The 17072-nt window shown below is 40.1% G+C and overlaps 1 protein-coding gene across 6 annotated transcripts in view; it reads left to right on the top strand.

Annotated features, from left to right (window-relative positions):
- The window catches only part of ITPR1 (inositol 1,4,5-trisphosphate receptor type 1), a 318989-nt gene that overhangs the window by 146885 nt on the left and 155032 nt on the right, over positions 1-17072 (top strand). For all 6 annotated transcript variants that reach the window (XM_014868346.3, XM_014868351.3, XM_014868350.3 and 3 more), the window contains 10 exons: positions 868-1028; positions 1523-1664; positions 3400-3558; positions 5975-6147; positions 7371-7490; positions 8488-8682; positions 10870-11121; positions 11651-11792; positions 12540-12693; positions 13735-13922. In XM_014868346.3, the coding sequence (XP_014723832.2) occupies positions 868-1028; positions 1523-1664; positions 3400-3558; positions 5975-6147; positions 7371-7490; positions 8488-8682; positions 10870-11121; positions 11651-11792; positions 12540-12693; positions 13735-13922 (1686 nt within the window). The remainder of the gene's footprint in view (positions 1-867; positions 1029-1522; positions 1665-3399; positions 3559-5974; positions 6148-7370; positions 7491-8487; positions 8683-10869; positions 11122-11650; positions 11793-12539; positions 12694-13734; positions 13923-17072) is intronic.

Here is a 17072-nt window from a genome sequence, read left to right as displayed (position 1 = left end):
AAACTTGAGTGCGATGAAAGAATTCTTTCCAAGGGACCTGGCTAAAGCAAGACCAGGGCTTTTGAAATAACTAGAACCTTTTATTTTCTTCCATGGCTTCTGCCCTAAAGGTTGAGCAATTGTTTGGATTTCATGTCTGTCCGAAGGATGATTCTGGCTGGGGGAATGTTTGCTTGTGCCTTGAGGGACATCAAATACCTAGTTGATTTCCCCCCAATCTTTATTATTTCTTTATTTCTCTGTGTACTTGAATATACAGTTTTTTTTCTTAAAAATTTTCCCAGCTCTTTTAATTTGTCTCCCTGAAGTCCCCTTCTCCTTTCCCACCTTCTCTAGGATCATAGAGCATAAATACACAAAATAAGGATTTTCTTTTTTTAAGATGGGATAATACTCTTGCATAATTTTTCTTTTTTTTTTTTTTTTTGGTGATGAGGTTATTGGAATTTGTTTCTTCTACTTTTATAAATGTTTGCAGGTATATAGAAAAATTGAAAGAATGGTACCCTTATAATACTCTCACTTAGGGTCAGTTACCATTTTGCATATTTGCTTTTTCCCTATGCATTTATAAACATATTTTTTAATTGTAAGAATCTTACATGCTCCCTGTAACAATGAAGCTATAAATGATAGTAGTGCCCCATTTCCTGCCTCACCGTTCCCACAATACCAATCTCTAGAGGTAACAACTGTTAACAATTTAGGGTACTTTCTTCCATATGTTTTTCTGTGTCTAGGTGATTTTAATGCCAAGATAGCTCCAAGCTTTTTGGATAGCCCAGTGTCCCGTAAATATAGTGTTTGATTAGTATGTTGCCTTCTCAGTCCAAGAGACTGTCCCACAAAGACCATCTTGCATTTCAGATTGGCACCTCCCCTGTGAAGGAGGATAAGGAAGCATTTGCCATAGTTCCAGTTTCTCCTGCTGAGGTTCGGGACCTGGACTTTGCCAACGATGCCAGCAAGGTGCTGGGCTCCATAGCTGGGAAGCTGGAGAAGGGCACCATTACCCAGAACGAAAGAAGGTGAGGGCTACCTGTGAGAACTGGACACACTCATCCTCATCCACTGGGGATTTTTAAAGTCTCTTGCAGAGAGAAAGACTGCTCTGAACAGCCATGTGTGAGAGTAGCAGGCCTTAGCATTTATGAATGGCTTCAACTTGTGGTTTTCAAGAAATAGTTATTTTGCATTCACTTTTTTGAAAGTCTCTGAAGTTGTAAAGGTCTTTCTCTTTCACTGTCTCCAATTCAGTCTCTGGAACTACCTTAATAAGTGATGGGGGTTGAGGTTACTTTGAGAAAAAATTTGATGGCTAATATTTTCTGGAGGTGATAATCCTTTTGTCAATGATAATGTGTTGTCTGTATTTCAGTCTTTTTGGTAATTGGCCTCAGTTGTCAATTTTGAGGAAATTAAGAATGTGCCTGCTTTTGTTTAACTGGTTCATTAGACCTGAGGCTTCCAGCCTGTTGAACATTGAACACTTCCCATCTCTAATAGCTTCTTTCCCCCTAAGGTCTGTAACCAAGCTGCTGGAAGACTTGGTTTACTTTGTCACTGGTGGAACTAACTCTGGTCAAGACGTGCTTGAAGTGGTCTTCTCCAAGCCCAACAGAGAAAGGCAGAAGCTGATGAGAGAACAGAATATTCTCAAGCAGGTCGGTGAGATGTGACATATTGGATTGCGTTTGTAAGAAATCACTTACACTGCTGGGATCACTGCTCTTAGAGACGGACATGGATGATTCCCACCTGGAAGACTCGATCAACTGATGTTTTTAAAGAATAGACTTTATTTTTTAAAGCAGTTTTTAGTTCACAGCAATAATGAGTGGAAAGTACAGAGTTTGCATATATCGTATACTCCAGACATGCATAGCTTTCCTCATTATTAACATCCCCCACTAAAGTAGTACATTTGTTACAATTGATGAACCTACATTAAGTCTGTAGTTTACATTAGGGTTCACTCTTGGTGGTGTATCTTTTATGGATTTGGACAAATGTATAATCACATATATCTATCATTATAATATCGTACAGAGTAGTTTCACTGCCCTAAAAATCCTCTGTGCTCCATCCATTCATCCCTCTCCCTAACCTCTGGCAACCACTGATCTTTTTACTGTCGCTAGAATTTTGCCTTTTCCGCAATGTCATATAGTTGGAGTTATACAGTGTGTAGCCTTTCAGATTGGCTTCTTTCACTTAGTAATATGTACCCAAGGTTCCTCCATGTCTTTTTATGGCTTGATAGCTCAGTTCAATGGAAAACACACTTGTTGAATATCAACCGTGTGAGAATTCATGTTAGGAACTCCAAGAAGAGTTCAGTTGACAACTTTCTTTTCCTCAAAAATAATATCAAGTCCTATGTGTCCTTAAGGTTATTTCATATGTCTGGGAGATTTAGGGTATTTGATCAACTTGGGTCTATATAGGCTCTTACAGGGACCCCTATAAATCACCACAAATCTTACCATAAAGAATGAGTAATGGCTTACAGGAAATATCTAAATGGTATTGTCTGGTATAAATTTAAATAAACTGGTGTAAAGACACATTAGAGGGAGGAAAGTGACAAAGCTAGAGTAGATGGAGTGCCCAGAAATGCATACCATATAGTTCTCTAAAGCTATAGGATATTGGGCCGCAGGCTTGGCTTAAAAATTCCTGGCCACTGAAGCCAAAAGAAAACATATTAATTACCAGTCCCACAGTTCTCTATAGGAACTTGGGATTTGAGAATTCTTTCTTCTGTCAGTCTATGAAAGACAAAATTTGTTAAGACTTCATAATGTTTCAACAAGGATTTCCAGTCCAAGAATAAATTATGTCCAGCTGTTTCATGTGATGACTCCCAGAATTAGACCTCTGGCTTAATGCCCATGCTCATTTCCGCAACAGCACTTCCTTGAGGGGCCAAAATGATCTGATTCAATGGCAGAAGCCTTCACTGATCACTGTACTTATGTAAATGACAATTATTATCTTCTGTCACCCTACAACATCCTTGTGAGCTAGGTATGATTCTTTCCATTTTACCGATGAGAAAACCGAAGGTTACCTTGACCGTAATCTATGTCAGTAGGACGTAATAAAGGTGTGTGATTTTAACCTAGAATCTCCTGATTCCAGAGTCTGTACTCTTAACCACTGCTCTAAACACTGCTCTTTCAGTATTTGAGGACGAGTTAGGTCCAGGTGGACTGAGTTCAGTGAGTAGCCGGTCCCAGTTGATGGAGTGGATGCAGTCTTCAGGTTATTGATGTGTTTGGACAGAGAACCTTCCTGTGAGTGCAGCCACCCCTGAGGTTGTATTACTTCCAGACAGAGAGTTAGTCATTAACACACTAGGTGATGACAGTATTTCCTCTTTCTTTTCACAAACAGATCTTCAAGTTGTTACAGGCCCCATTCACAGACTGTGGCGATGGCCCAATGCTGCGGCTTGAGGAGCTTGGGGACCAGCGGCATGCTCCTTTCAGACATATCTGCCGGCTCTGCTACAGGGTCCTGAGACACTCACAGCAAGACTACAGGAAGAACCAGGTTGGGATTAAGGATTGATGGGAATTGATTGGCAGTTTCCTCCCTGAAGTTCATATATTTTCCTCATGAGTTTTAAGTGTTAACATACATATTTATTTAATGGCTAGAGAATAGTTTGTTGTTAAGTTTGCTCTTAGAAAGGAAACAGATTTTTGTAAGCCTGGGAAGAAGATGTATTACAGAGTCCTTTGGAAGGATACCATGAGAATTCCCCTTCTGCAGCCACCTTTCAAAAAGATTTCTATTTTTTTTTTGACATTAACATTACATTCATATTTTGTTGTTGTTTTTGGGGATTTTTTGGTGAGGAAGATTGTCCCTGAGCTAACGTCTGTTGCCAATTGTTCTCTTTTTGATTGAGGAAGATTATTGCTGAACTAACAACATCTGTGCCAATCTTTCTCTATTTTATGTGGGATGCTGCCACAGCATGGCTTGATGAGTAGTGTGTAGGTCCGTGCCTGGGATCCGAACTGGCAAGCCCTGGACCACTGAAACGGAACATGAGAACTTAACCACTATGCCTCTGGGCCAGCCCCACATTGATAGTATTTTTAATGGCATGTTCTCTAACGCTTAGGGATGACTGTATGTGTTTATATTGAACATAGAGTGGAATCTTTTCTTCCTGCCCGCCTCTGTATCCTGCATCTCTGCTGATAACTTTCACTTTATTTTGGTTCTGGCTCGTGTTTTATGACATTTTGAGTCATCATCTATGTCATCACACTAAATATATATATTACATTCTTCCCATGAAATAAATATCTAGCCTCTTTGGGGGTTCCAAACAATTTGAGATTCTAAGGAAACCTGAGAACTGTGTGGCTGCATCAGTGGTTCTCAACTGGCAGTAATTTTGTCTCCCAGGGGACGTTTGGCAATATCAGGAGGCCATTTTGAGTATCATAACTTGGAGGTGCTCCTGGCATTTAGTGGGTCAAGGCCAGGGATATTATTAAATATCCAGCAATGGACAGGACATCCCCCTACAACAAAGAATTATCCAGTCCAGAGAGTCAGTAGCTCTGAGGTTAAGAAAGTCTGTGCTACATAAAGTGCTCTAGGCACACAGAATCATGCTTGTTAGAACTTTGACTCCAATCCATACGTTGTGTTAAAAAAGGCTTTTGTTTTTAAGCTTTTGAGTGCCACTATTTCTGGCCTTTAAATTTAAACTTTTCTCTGTAAAGTTTTTTGTTTGTCATCATAAAGATAGTGTTTATATTAAGCAATGCTTTAAAGAATTAGATTTAACCTTGTTAGCAAATATTTCTAAACCTTGGCCTTTGCCTTTGCTGCTGTTTGCATATAAAGTATCATGTCCCTATGACGCTATGTTCACTAGTCTGGACAGGATTACCTTTGGGCTTTATGGTTGCTTTAAATTCACCTCCAGTGCATTAATACCATACTCAAATAGCGCCAAAGAGATTTTGTTCTGCTCCTGTCTTCCATCTTTGAATGAGGATACATAAGAGCCTGTAATGTGTGCTGGGACATTTTGCTTGTACGTGAGGAGTCTAAACCAGTCCCCACATCAGCTGTCTTTCCTTGGTTGTTTGTGAACCCCCTATCAGTTGGCAGAAGTATATCCCTGAAGGCTCATGAATTCTCAAACATATATCCTAGTTGAATATGGGCTGAAAAGTGGCCCATGCCCACTGTGTTCGTCCTGGGTAGTGTTTAGGATTTTGGAATTAATAGAAAATCCCAAAATTAAACCAGGTTTCAAGGGCTCCTTGAACTTTGAGCAAGCAAATAGTCTATCTTGGGCCAGAAAGTATCTTTGAATAGAAATAAATATTCATAAGAGGCTTCCTTGAATTCTCAAATATTCCTATGGAGTATGATGTCTGATTCCAAAAAAGAGAAGCCAAAGATGTTTTCATACGTTCTTTGAATATGATTGACTGGCTTAGGTATTTCTAACTTGCTTCTGCTACCTATTGACTTTAAAAATATATTTTCACCCCAGATAAAGAAAACAAACTGGGTTAACATTGTTCTAAATATCCAGGTAGGTTTACCTGTGTTTTATTCAGCAGCACAGAGCAGTAAGGCACAGTTAAATCCTCTTGAATTAGTAATAAAATCAGAGCTGAAAAACAGCTTTTGACCTTTTAGAAAAAATAAGTCACTACATTAAAATTTATACTGTACACTTAATAAAATGCCCATCTGTCAATACAGGATATTTTGCTTGATTACATTTGTGTGGCAGGTTTAGTAAAATAAAGGATGCGAGAGAGTCTGCGCCTGTTGCCCTCGCTTAGAAAGTTGTGGAAAGATGCTCTCCTGTGATTCCCCTTAAGAGCAGTAATTCCCATCAGGGAATGTTGCTCCTCTCCCTGTTTTTAGATTGACCATATTGTCTTTTGTCCTCTGTGCTGACCTCTCTGTTCTTCCTTCAAAGGAGTACATAGCCAAGCAGTTTGGCTTCATGCAGAAGCAGATTGGCTATGATGTGCTGGCTGAAGACACGATCACTGCCCTGCTCCACAATAACCGAAAACTCCTGGAAAAACACATCACCGCTGCGGAGATCGACACATTTGTCAGTCTGGTGCGAAAGAACAGGGAGCCCAGGTGAGGCAAAAGTGGGGTTGATTGGCAGAAGGTGTCTACACATTTAAGATACAGGCACTGAGCTGGTCTTGGTGCTTTTTGCTGGATTTCCTTTTTAGGGGCTGCTAGTGACAGATTTTGGTTGGACAGGTCTTGAGAGACTCTTGGATAAGTGGTAGAAAGAACATAGTATTGGAATGAGACCTGGGGTGGAGTCCTAGCTCTAGTGTTTTTATGCTAGGAGACCTTGGTTTTCCCCTGAGCTTTAATTTCCTCACCTGCTAAATGTGTAGTTAGGAAAATTAAAGGAGGGTAAATGCATAGGCAGTGCCTGGCACTTAGGAGATGCACAGTAAATACCAATTAGAGTTGACCGCTCATTCACTTTTTGCACCCCTGATTATCAGAACACTACCTACAAATATCATCAGTAAGAGTCTTTTGCAAACTTAATTATTACTTGAATTTTTTATTATATATTAGTGACTTCTATCAATTCTATTTCATTTACACAGATCTCCCCCCCACCGCCGGCCCACTCTGTTTCCTCTTTTCTTCTCTTTCTGATTAAATCCATACCATTTCAGGTGCCGTGGGGAATAGTTAACAATGTGGGTATCACAGGCTGTCACTCTGGAGAGCTGATAGTGTTGTTCTAAAATGACTGCCCCCACCCATAAAAATAACTAACGTTATGAGCATTCTCCTGTGCCAGGCAGTGAGCTAATTAAGCACTTCGCATGAATTATCTCATTTAATCCTCTGAGATTGCACATCCTCCCCTTCTATAGATGGGAAAGCTGGAGCACAGTGAGGTTAAATAATTTCCCCAAATAACAGGCCATATCAGAACATGGCTAATACAAATCAGAACCGGCATTCCAACTCGCACAGTCCAGCATCAGAGCCTTGTCCCTAACCTCTCTGGTTACCCTGCGTCTTCACCATTCTTCCTTATGTGAATTTCTTTCTTGTGTTGTTCCTTCTTTTCATTTTCGCCTCATCACCTCTTCATCTACTATCAGTTCATCTACATCCACTGCCATCTTTCCTCTTTTGCTTCTTTCTTTCTTCTGTGTGCCAACTAGTGGTACCATCGTCACTGGCACCAACACCTAGACTGTTGCTGACTTCTTTTGTTAAGGAATGTTGGTTCTGTCGTCTTGAGGAAGAGTCAGGCTCCGAGAGCCAAACCTCTACTCTGTCTACAGAAAATGTTTTGTTTGGTTTTCATTTCTCAATAGATTCTTAGATTACCTCTCTGACCTGTGTGTGTCCATGAACAAATCGATTCCAGTGACCCAGGAACTGATATGTAAAGCTGTGCTGAATCCAACTAATGCTGACATCCTGATTGAGACCAAGTGAGTGGGGGTCTTGTAATTTAAGATAAAGACGAGAAAGGGATGTAGGTGGGAAACGTGTGGTTCAGTGGATGTTTGTGCTCCTGAGTAAGAAAACCTAACTCTTCGGTGTCTTCAAACTTTGTCTGAAGTCAGGTTAGCTGGCGTTTGATCTTTGTCTTGCAAAGGTCTTGGTTAGGGGAATTATTAGGTTTGCTTTTAGTGTGGCCTCCTCTGCACATGGTGTCACTTACGGTGCATACAGGTTTAAAAGTAATGGGAACTCACACCAAGGAGCGTTTTATACACTTGGTTTAATTTTAAGAGTTTAAAGTTCTCTAAGTATGATCATCAATTTTAAATTTGAAAGGAGATAATTCAGTGTTGAGATTAAGTCAGCACAGGGAAGAGCTGTTTGAATTACCACTGTTCAAAAAGTAGTTATTGGTCCACAGAAGTTTTGGTAATAGTAGTGATTCATTCTCAAAAAGGGAGCAGTTTTCCTGATAAGTATAGTGTCAGAAATATGGGCAATGTTAAAAAAAAAAAAAAAACCCCACTAAATTATGCCCTAAAATAGTGGTAGTTTTTTTTTCTCAGGTATAACTTAATTTGGGGCTTGGGCTAATGCAGGATTTCTCAGCCTTGGCATTTTGACACTTGGACCAAATAATTTTTGTTGTGGGGGGCTGTCCTGTGCATTGTAGGATGATTAGCAGCAGCCCTGGCTGCTACCCACTAGCTGTCAGTAGTACCCCTCTCACTTACTTGGGACAACCAAGACATTGCCAAATGTCTCCTGGAGGGCAAAATCACTCTGGTTGAGAACAACCCCGTTAAAGTGTATGAAGAAGTTAATTTTTGGCTCTTTGTGGTTCTGCCAGTGGGAGAAGCAAAATGGCTTTCTGAGTGAGTCTTTCTGCTGAAAGTGAAGCTAGAGTTCAATACATTGTTGTAGTTGATCAGAGCTTAGCAAGGATTTCAAACATAGTGAATTCTGCTTCCTTTTATTTTCTAGGTTGGTACTTTCTCGTTTTGAATTTGAAGGTGTTTCTACTGGAGAGAATGCTCTGGAGGCAGGAGAAGATGAGGAAGAGGTGTGGCTATTTTGGAGGGACAGCAACAAAGAAATTCGCAGCAAGAGTGTCAGGGAACTGGCACAAGATGCTAAAGAAGGTCAAAAGGAAGACCGAGATGTTCTCAGCTACTACAGGTGAGTGGGAGTCGTGTCCAGCTCGGTTTGGGGTTCTCCAAAAGGGTGGCGATTAGGAATTGATTGCTAGTTTGTTGATTGCTCCAAGGAATCATAAGGTGTCATCTGATTGTCTAGCAAAAAGACAGATGTGTATTTTAGTAGTTTAGAGTGTAAGATTTTATCGATACTTAGATAGTAAATTGATATCTGGACGTGGCTGGGTCAAAAGAAGGATGAATGCTTGCATCAGCCTCTGGGTATGGGGTCATAACTTTGTGGGCTCAGACTGCTTGGGTTCAAATCCTGATCTTTCTACTTACTAGCTTTTTTACTTCAGTCAAGTTATGTACCTCTTTATGCCCCAGTTTCTTTATCTGCAATATAGAGATAATAGCACCAACCTCATAGAGCTAGGAAATGTGTTGTGTGTACGTACACACATATATCTATATTTATATTATATAGGCATACACACATCTATCTACTTCTATATGTCTATACAAATATGTGCTAAAAACCGTGAGTTTGCATCTGTACTTCCAGTTCCATTCCAACACCATGGATTATTCTGATCTTCACCCTTTCTATATTTGTAACTCTGTTCTCTGATGATGAGAAGCCCAGCTGGCTTTATCCCCTGTATGTTTACCTGTTTGCTCAGTCTCCGCCTCTGCCGGTTGCCTCCTCCATCCCCAGTATCTCCTCGGTCCTAGCACTAAGGCCTACTGGCCCTGCCATCTCAAGGGAACGGAATGGAAAGGAACAGAAGGAAGAGTGCCAAAAAATACTTGAGAATCAAAGGGAAGAAATGATGGAAAAGTGCTTACAGCATTTTTTAATAAAATAAATAAAACTTTGCGGTTACATACCTTTTGTTACCTCTTGTGTTCTAGTCTCTCCAGTTCATTCACGTGGGGTGTATCCTTCCACACACTCTGTGCATTTGTATTTTACTACATTTGTATACATTCATAAATAATATGTAGTAATTTATCTGTCCTTAAAGTTTTATGTAGATGGTACCATACTCTTAAGTTCCATTCTGAAACCTGCCTTATTTATTCAGTATTCTTTCTAAAGTGTATTCATGCTAATGGAGGGAGATCCATTTCTTTAATTTAGACTTGAATGGTATTCTATTTTATTAATGTGCCACATTTTCTTTGCTCTTTGATTTCATTGTATGCCGTAATTTAGTTCTTCATGTCAGGAAACATCCTTGTTCAAATTTGTGCACCTGTGTAAGAGTTTCCATTCCACACCAGGAGTGGAATTATTCAGTTGGAGAGAATGCATATTTTAAACTTTACTAAGCAATCCTGAATTGGATACTCTGGTGCATACTCCCACCAGTTGTAAATGAGAACTTTTGTTTCTCTTTGTCTTTGCTAACTCTGAATGTTGGGATGCTTTTTAATTTTTGTTACTCTTATGAGCATGAAATAGAATCATATTTTAATTTACATTTCACTGATATCTGGTGAGGTTGAGAATATTTTCAACTCCTGGTTATTGGTAATAAATAGGGCTTTAAATCAGAAGCCACTATTTGCCTCTTTGGAAGCTATAGCTTTCTTATTTCACGTTATAAGTGTGTTTACTTGTTTAATGCTTGATGAGTCTGCTCCCCAAGAATGAATGAGAAAGAGTGCTTCGCTGGCCAAGTTCACCAACCAGAAGTTACAAAGATCATGTCTAATTGGATGAGGAAGAAAGCATAAGACATTTTGAGGAGCCTCTCCTTTTTACACCATGGTTTTCACAAATGTGTAAAAGTCAAGAGTAGACTCATATGAGATAAGATACTAAAAGTATTATAAAATTTCTCATTAAAGGCAGTATGAATGATATCTTTAACATTTCCTACTTAGTCTTTAATGTGAAGAAATAGACAACATTCTTGGCTTAATAGTTTTCCCCCACTTATAATACATCAAGGGCAAAATGGAATCAAGTAGTCACATAATCATTTTAACAGCAGGATAGGCATGTGTGACTGTTGGCGTAGCTTGAACTGTTCCTGTCTCTGCTTGGAACGAAAGCTGAAGTTTGATGTACAAAAGCACTTTAAGGGTGTTGATGTGTAAGTTCAGATGGCCAAATATCACTCCTATGAAAGTCGAGGCCACTTAGACTATCCTGCTATGAGTTTCTGTTCATCCTCAATGATTTCTAGAGAGTGAGCTTTATGTAACATTTCTCCAGGTATCAGCTGAACCTTTTTGCTCGAATGTGTCTGGACCGCCAGTACCTCGCCATTAATGAAATATCAGGCCAGCTGGATGTAGATCTCATTCTCCGCTGCATGTCTGATGAGAACCTACCCTACGACCTGAGGGCATCCTTCTGTCGTCTTATGCTTCATATGCACGTGGACCGAGATCCCCAGGAGCAAGTCACTCCCGTGAAATATGCCCGCCTCTGGTCCGAGATTCCCTCTGAGATCGCCATCGATGAGTGAGCCTGGCTCCTTCTCCCTGTCAAGACCTTGTGTCGTTTAAAACCTCTTATTTATAATGTTCTGTGTAATAGTAGACAAACCACTTATGATCAGGTTAAGTCTAGTTAAATCAGAGAAGAACGATGAGATTATTTTTTTCTTTGAGCTTAAAATAAAGTGGATGGAAAATATTATTTCTTTCCTCAAGAACATAAGAGATGCATGATTGTATTTTTATATCTTGTTTATCTCTTTCTTTCATTCAACAAATATTTAAGTGTCTGCTCTGTGCTAGGCTTAAGGGATATGTCAGTAAACAAACCAGAAAACTATCTCTGCACTAGTGGGGAAAGACAGACAATAAACAAGATACGTCACTAAAATATATCTTGATGATAGGTGTTAAGGAAGGAAAACTAAAGTAGGGAAACGGGGGGATAGGAAGTGTTGGGAGGGAGGTGTTAGCTTTTGAGCCTGAGCAGTGAGGAAGACCTCGCCGGAGGGAACTTGAAATTTGACTTTCTTTTCTTTCCTCCTTCCTTTTAGTTATGATAATAGTGGAACTTCCAAAGATGAAATTAAAGAGAGGTTCGCTCAGACCATGGAATTTGTGGAGGAGTATTTAAGAGACGTCGTTTGTCAGAGGTTTCCTTTCTCTGATAAGGAGAAAAATAAGCTTACATTTGAGGTAACTCATGATGAAATGATTTATGAGTTCTGTCTGCTTTTCATGGGTCGTTTTCCTATGGGGTTAATATAAAATATTTCAGTACATGGTGATTTTTATCACAATGTTCTGGTTTTGTAAGAAAAAGGAATTTAGCTCAGTTTTGTTCCAGAATAAAATAGAATTGATACCAGTCAGTTGGCTTAATGTGGTTATGCTCTTAGAAGAAATACTCAGGGTGAATTGAATTGTGTAAAACGCTAGAAGATTACGTATACTCTGTACTTTATATTAAAAATGACAGGAAAGAAACAGGCTGTGCTTGGGACCTGTCAGAGATTAATCACTGGAGGGACATAAATTCTTATTACCTTTGAGTCAAATGTCTCTCTTCGAGACCACTTTTCCTTTTGAGGAGTTATGTTTCTGAGGATTACAGTGTTGCTCTCTGTGTCTTTGTTGGGTATAACTTGGCTTGCCCTGTATTATCTCTGGGAAGCTGCACAGACTAAATGGTTAGGTCAGTTTTTTATTATCTAGTCATCAAAGCAGATCAGTAGCTTTGCAGGTTTTCGTTTCTTATTTTTCTTATCTTCAAATTTCAAAATGAAATTTGATCAGAAATTGCAAGCAAAATATATGCCTTCTGTTACCATAAGGAAGATCAGAATCAGTCATTTGTAAACTAGTCAACATGAAATAGAACTGAAGGATACAGTGTATTTAACACCATCTTGCTTTTTTCTTTTTTTTTTTTTAATACAATAGGTTGTAAATTTAGCTAGAAATCTCATCTACTTTGGTTTCTACAACTTCTCTGACCTCCTACGATTAACCAAAATCCTCCTGGCCATACTGGACTGTGTACACGTGACGACAATCTTCCCCATTAGCAAGATGGCAAAAGGAGAAGAGAATAAAGGTGAGAATGATGTGGAGAAGCTGAAAAGTGAGACCTGATGTTACCCACACATCCAGCACACACTCTCCAGCCTCTCCTGTTACTCCTCTTGTCATACTTTACCGTGTGATGTCCTGTCGTTTCCTACCCAACTTTTCATTAGGGACTTTTTCAAATGTAAAGAAAAGCTGGGAAAAGCTGGAAGAAAAGTGCAGTGGACACCCATATACCTACAACTTAGGGTCAATGATGATTAACATTTGCCATACTTCCTTTATATTCAAGTATGAGTCTGTGTGTATATTTTGCTGAACCTTTTGAAAGTCACCTAATATCCTGAATTCCTGTCTCAAAAATACATGTCTTGTCATTGTTCTTGATGTGTCATGAGGCCCTCAATGATAGTATTAGTGTATGATGAAATAAAATCCAGGCTTGTATCTGGGTATCCTATTTCCAATTTGTGTATGGGACAATCTGCCTTTGTATGCTTGTTTTTTCCTCATTTTTAGAGCCAGAGTAGGCACATATTAGGTACTCAGGAATAGATTATTGTTTAACTGGTCTCTGCAGCTTGAATGGATAAAGCACATTTACTTACCTCTTGCTATCTGCTAGGTCTTGCTCATTTTACCATTTAATCCTGTCCTTGAGCAGCTTTATTCTCATTTTATAGATGAAAAACTGAGCCTCAAAGGTAACATCTTGTACCCAAGATCAAGTGGCTCTTGGTAGCAGCACCAGATTTGTGTCTTATTAACGTCTGTATCCCTAGTTCTGTGCACAGCAACAAGCACATAGTAGGTGACCAATAAAATTTGGTAGGTGAATTAATATACAAAAGTGCTCTTTTGGGGACTTCAAAGCCCACACTCTTTCTGCTTCTCCGTGAAGCTCCAAATTTTTGGTATTAAACTTTTCAGGTTCCTCAGGTCTTGAAAATGGATCAGAACAGGAGCCTGTTAAATAATCTGTCTCAAAGAGCCTGTGCCCCTTGTCAGGTGTCTCAGAGCGCTCTGTAGGGATGTTGTCGTGATGGAAGTCCGTCCTGGCCCTTTCCAGGCAGTAACGTCATGCGGTCCATCCATGGGGTTGGAGAGCTGATGACCCAGGTGGTGCTCCGGGGAGGAGGCTTTTTGCCCATGACTCCTATGGCTGCCGCCCCTGAAGGCAATGTGAAGCAGGCAGAGCCAGAGAAGGAGGACATCATGGTCATGGACACCAAGTTGAAGATCATTGAAATACTCCAGGTAACCATCAGCCAGAGGTAGGGGGCAGGAGTGTGCTTCATAGGGATACCATTTAGATCCAGTGTCTCTGCTTTGATGGAGCCCTAGGCTATCTAGGAAGTGAATGGAGGTAAATTCTTAGCTCAGCCTCAAGCACCATTTCTGAACTGGCCCTCTTCATCCCTCTGCTGTCACCTCCTCTCCCTCCCCAGCGTGCTCTTATCCCTCTAGCCATGCCAAAACTTCCCGTGGTTACCTTAGCTCTATGGAATCCTTGGCCTCTGTGTCTTCACCCATGCTGTTCCCTTTGCTTAGAATTCACTCACTTATGCTGCTGTGTACAGCTGAATTCTCTGCCTATTGTCCATAACTCAGTTCAAGTTTCTATTAACTTTGCGATGTCTGCCTCCCTCCCTCCTTTTTGATTCATTCATTCAACAAATATTTATTGATGCTGTGCCAAGTACTTTTAAGCATTGGACATCCAGCAATGAACAAAATAAATTAAATTCCTGCTTCTAAAAAGCTTACATTTTGATAGGAGGCATTCGCATATTTAAAAAAAGTGTACATACTCTGGTCGGATAATGAGAAGTGCCAAGGATGTTAAAGTGTAAAGGAGGGTCAGGATGATTTGGAGCCCATTACGGGTAGGGGCCAGGGATATTGGGTTTGCTGGGGTTGTCAGAGAAGGTCTCCCGAGTAAGATGATGTGATCAGAGACCTGAATGAAGTGAGAAAGCGAGTATATGGATATCTAGGAAAAGGGTCTCCAAGACAGAGGGAACAGCAGATGCAAAGACCTTGAGGTGGGAGCATACTTGGCAAGTTTGGAAACAGGTTGGGTTCAAGAATAAATGGGAGAACATGAGTGGGGGGTAGTAAATGCAACTCTTTTGAATGGATTTGCTGTAAAGATGCACAGAGAAGTGGAGAGAGGTGGCTAGAGGGTGATTTTTGGTAATAGGAAGGTTTTGTTTTTGTTGCAGTATTTTTTAAGTTGGGAGATTATAGCAAGTTTGTATGCTGAATGGGAATGATCGTGTAGAGAGAGAAAACTTACTGACATAGGAGAGAGAGGATAATCGTAGGAGCAAAGTCCTTGCAAGAGGGGGTGGGAGCCAGTCTAAGGGAGAGGGCTTGGTCTTAGTGATGAGAACCCTCCTAGCCTCCCAACAACCTGGGTTTTCCTCTTTCCTCTCTATGTGGATAATTTTTATTCATCAACAAAATCATCTCCTTAATGGAAAGCATCCTGTTATCACATTTCTCTTTTATCCCGTGCTGCCTAATCTCAACTCCATAACATGTAGTAGACATTTATAAGTGTTTATAGACTTAAAGATCTTTTTTGAGTCTGAAATTGCATTTTACCAATGGTTTGAAGGCATCAGTGGGAGTCCTGAAAGTAATTTACTTACGACAGTAAAGAATGACATAAGTAAAGCAGAAACCTTACTGAATTTGTGCCTGACCAAAAGGAGAGGATTTCTTAAGCTACTGCTTATGCATCCCAAGTATGTTAGTATCATCAATGTTTATCAGAAGTGACGTGATGCAAAACTTGTTTGCATCTTGAGGTCCACTCCCTATAGTAATCTGAGGACAACTGGTTGATGGATTTATTCTTTCAACAAATACTTATTGACCCCCTACAATTGACCTCCTACCATATGCGAGGCATTTTGCTGGGCACTGTGAGGATTGCCCAGATGATTCTGACAGGGGCTATATCCGCTAGAGGTTTATAGTTTAATAGGAAAATAAGGTGCTATGAAGCTGTGTGCACATGGAAATTAAACCACCAAAAAAGTGTTCTTCTGAGATGCAGTTGTGGGTTGTGTGATCGATTCAGTAAGGACCAGAGCAAGTTTTACAGAGGAGGTAGGATTTCATCTGAGTATTTAGGCATAGATGGGATTTATCATATAGAAACAAAGGGACATTCTCAGGTGGATGGAGCAGCTTGAACCAGGGCATCATGGCACGCAGTCAGTAAGCAGTTCTTCTTTGGCAGGCAAACAGAGTGTGTTGAAGGGAAGTTGTCAGAAATGAGGTTGGAGAGGAGGACCAGGCCATGTTCTAGAGAGCTCTGGGTGCCTAAAGTGTTAGGACTTTACTCTGTAGTGAGCCTTTGAGAATTTTCAAGGAGAAGGCTAACATAAAAATAAGCATGTTTGGGAGGTGGATATGGTAGATCTGATTCTGTAATGGCCAAGGCAGGAGATAATGAGGACATGAGCAGGAGTAAGCGTCAGTGGGGAAGAGATCCATGAGAAGTGTTGGAGGTAGAACCATCAGGACTTAGTCCCTGATTAGATGTCTGTATCAAGGAAGGAGGAGCCAATAATCCTGAGGTTGAGAGAACCCAGGCAGGACTGATATTGTTCGTTTTGTACAATACTGAGTTTAAAGCTCTGGGAAGACACCAAATGGGATGTCCATCAGTCAATAGGTGACATAGGCCAAGAGCTTAGAGAGCAAGCTGAGGATCTGTCTCAAACTGGGAGAGGTGATAGCCCTGGGATTAAGTAAGGTAACCAAGAGGGCAAGGCAGAGATGAGGGGAGAATACAAGGGAGAATGTCAGTAAGGCCCTCAGATAATGCCAGGTGGTTGATCTTTCTTATGGCTCTAGCAACAATCATGGGAAAAGTGACTTTGTGTTGAAGTAGAGGATGAGGAAATATAGGAAGTGAAAGAAGAGGGAGTCTAAGAGTTTGCAGCTAAATCAAAGGAAACAATCAGAAATAGAAAATATGAATTAAGCTAATTTTCGGTAGTAAAAACACTGTCTTTTCTCTGTCAGTTCTCTTAAAAACAGCCAGCTTTGGGTGGTGAACATGTTATAATCTACATAGGAATTGAAATATAATGATGTATACCTGAAATTTATATAATGTTATAAACCAATGTTACCACAGTAAAAAGGGGGAAAAAAAAAAAAGTAAGCAACTTCACTCTTCTTAAGGCCAAGTGTTGGCATTCAATACTTACTGAAATAAAGTAATGTTTTATAGAGGATGGAGTAGTGATTTATTGCTGCAGTTATTAAATTAATTGCCAGGATGCTGAAGTTTACACTAGAAGCTAAGGTGCTGAGGGCAGACTTGATATACCCCATGGAAGTCTGTTGTTAAAGTGACTATTGAAATCTAAGCCAAATATTTGG

Source organism: Equus asinus, chromosome 21 (genome assembly GCF_041296235.1).
Source record: "Equus asinus isolate D_3611 breed Donkey chromosome 21, EquAss-T2T_v2, whole genome shotgun sequence".
NCBI classification, from domain to species: domain Eukaryota; kingdom Metazoa; phylum Chordata; class Mammalia; order Perissodactyla; family Equidae; genus Equus; species Equus asinus.
The sequence above is the reverse complement of the archived record's forward strand: the minus strand, read 5'-3'. Positions and strand labels throughout refer to the sequence as shown.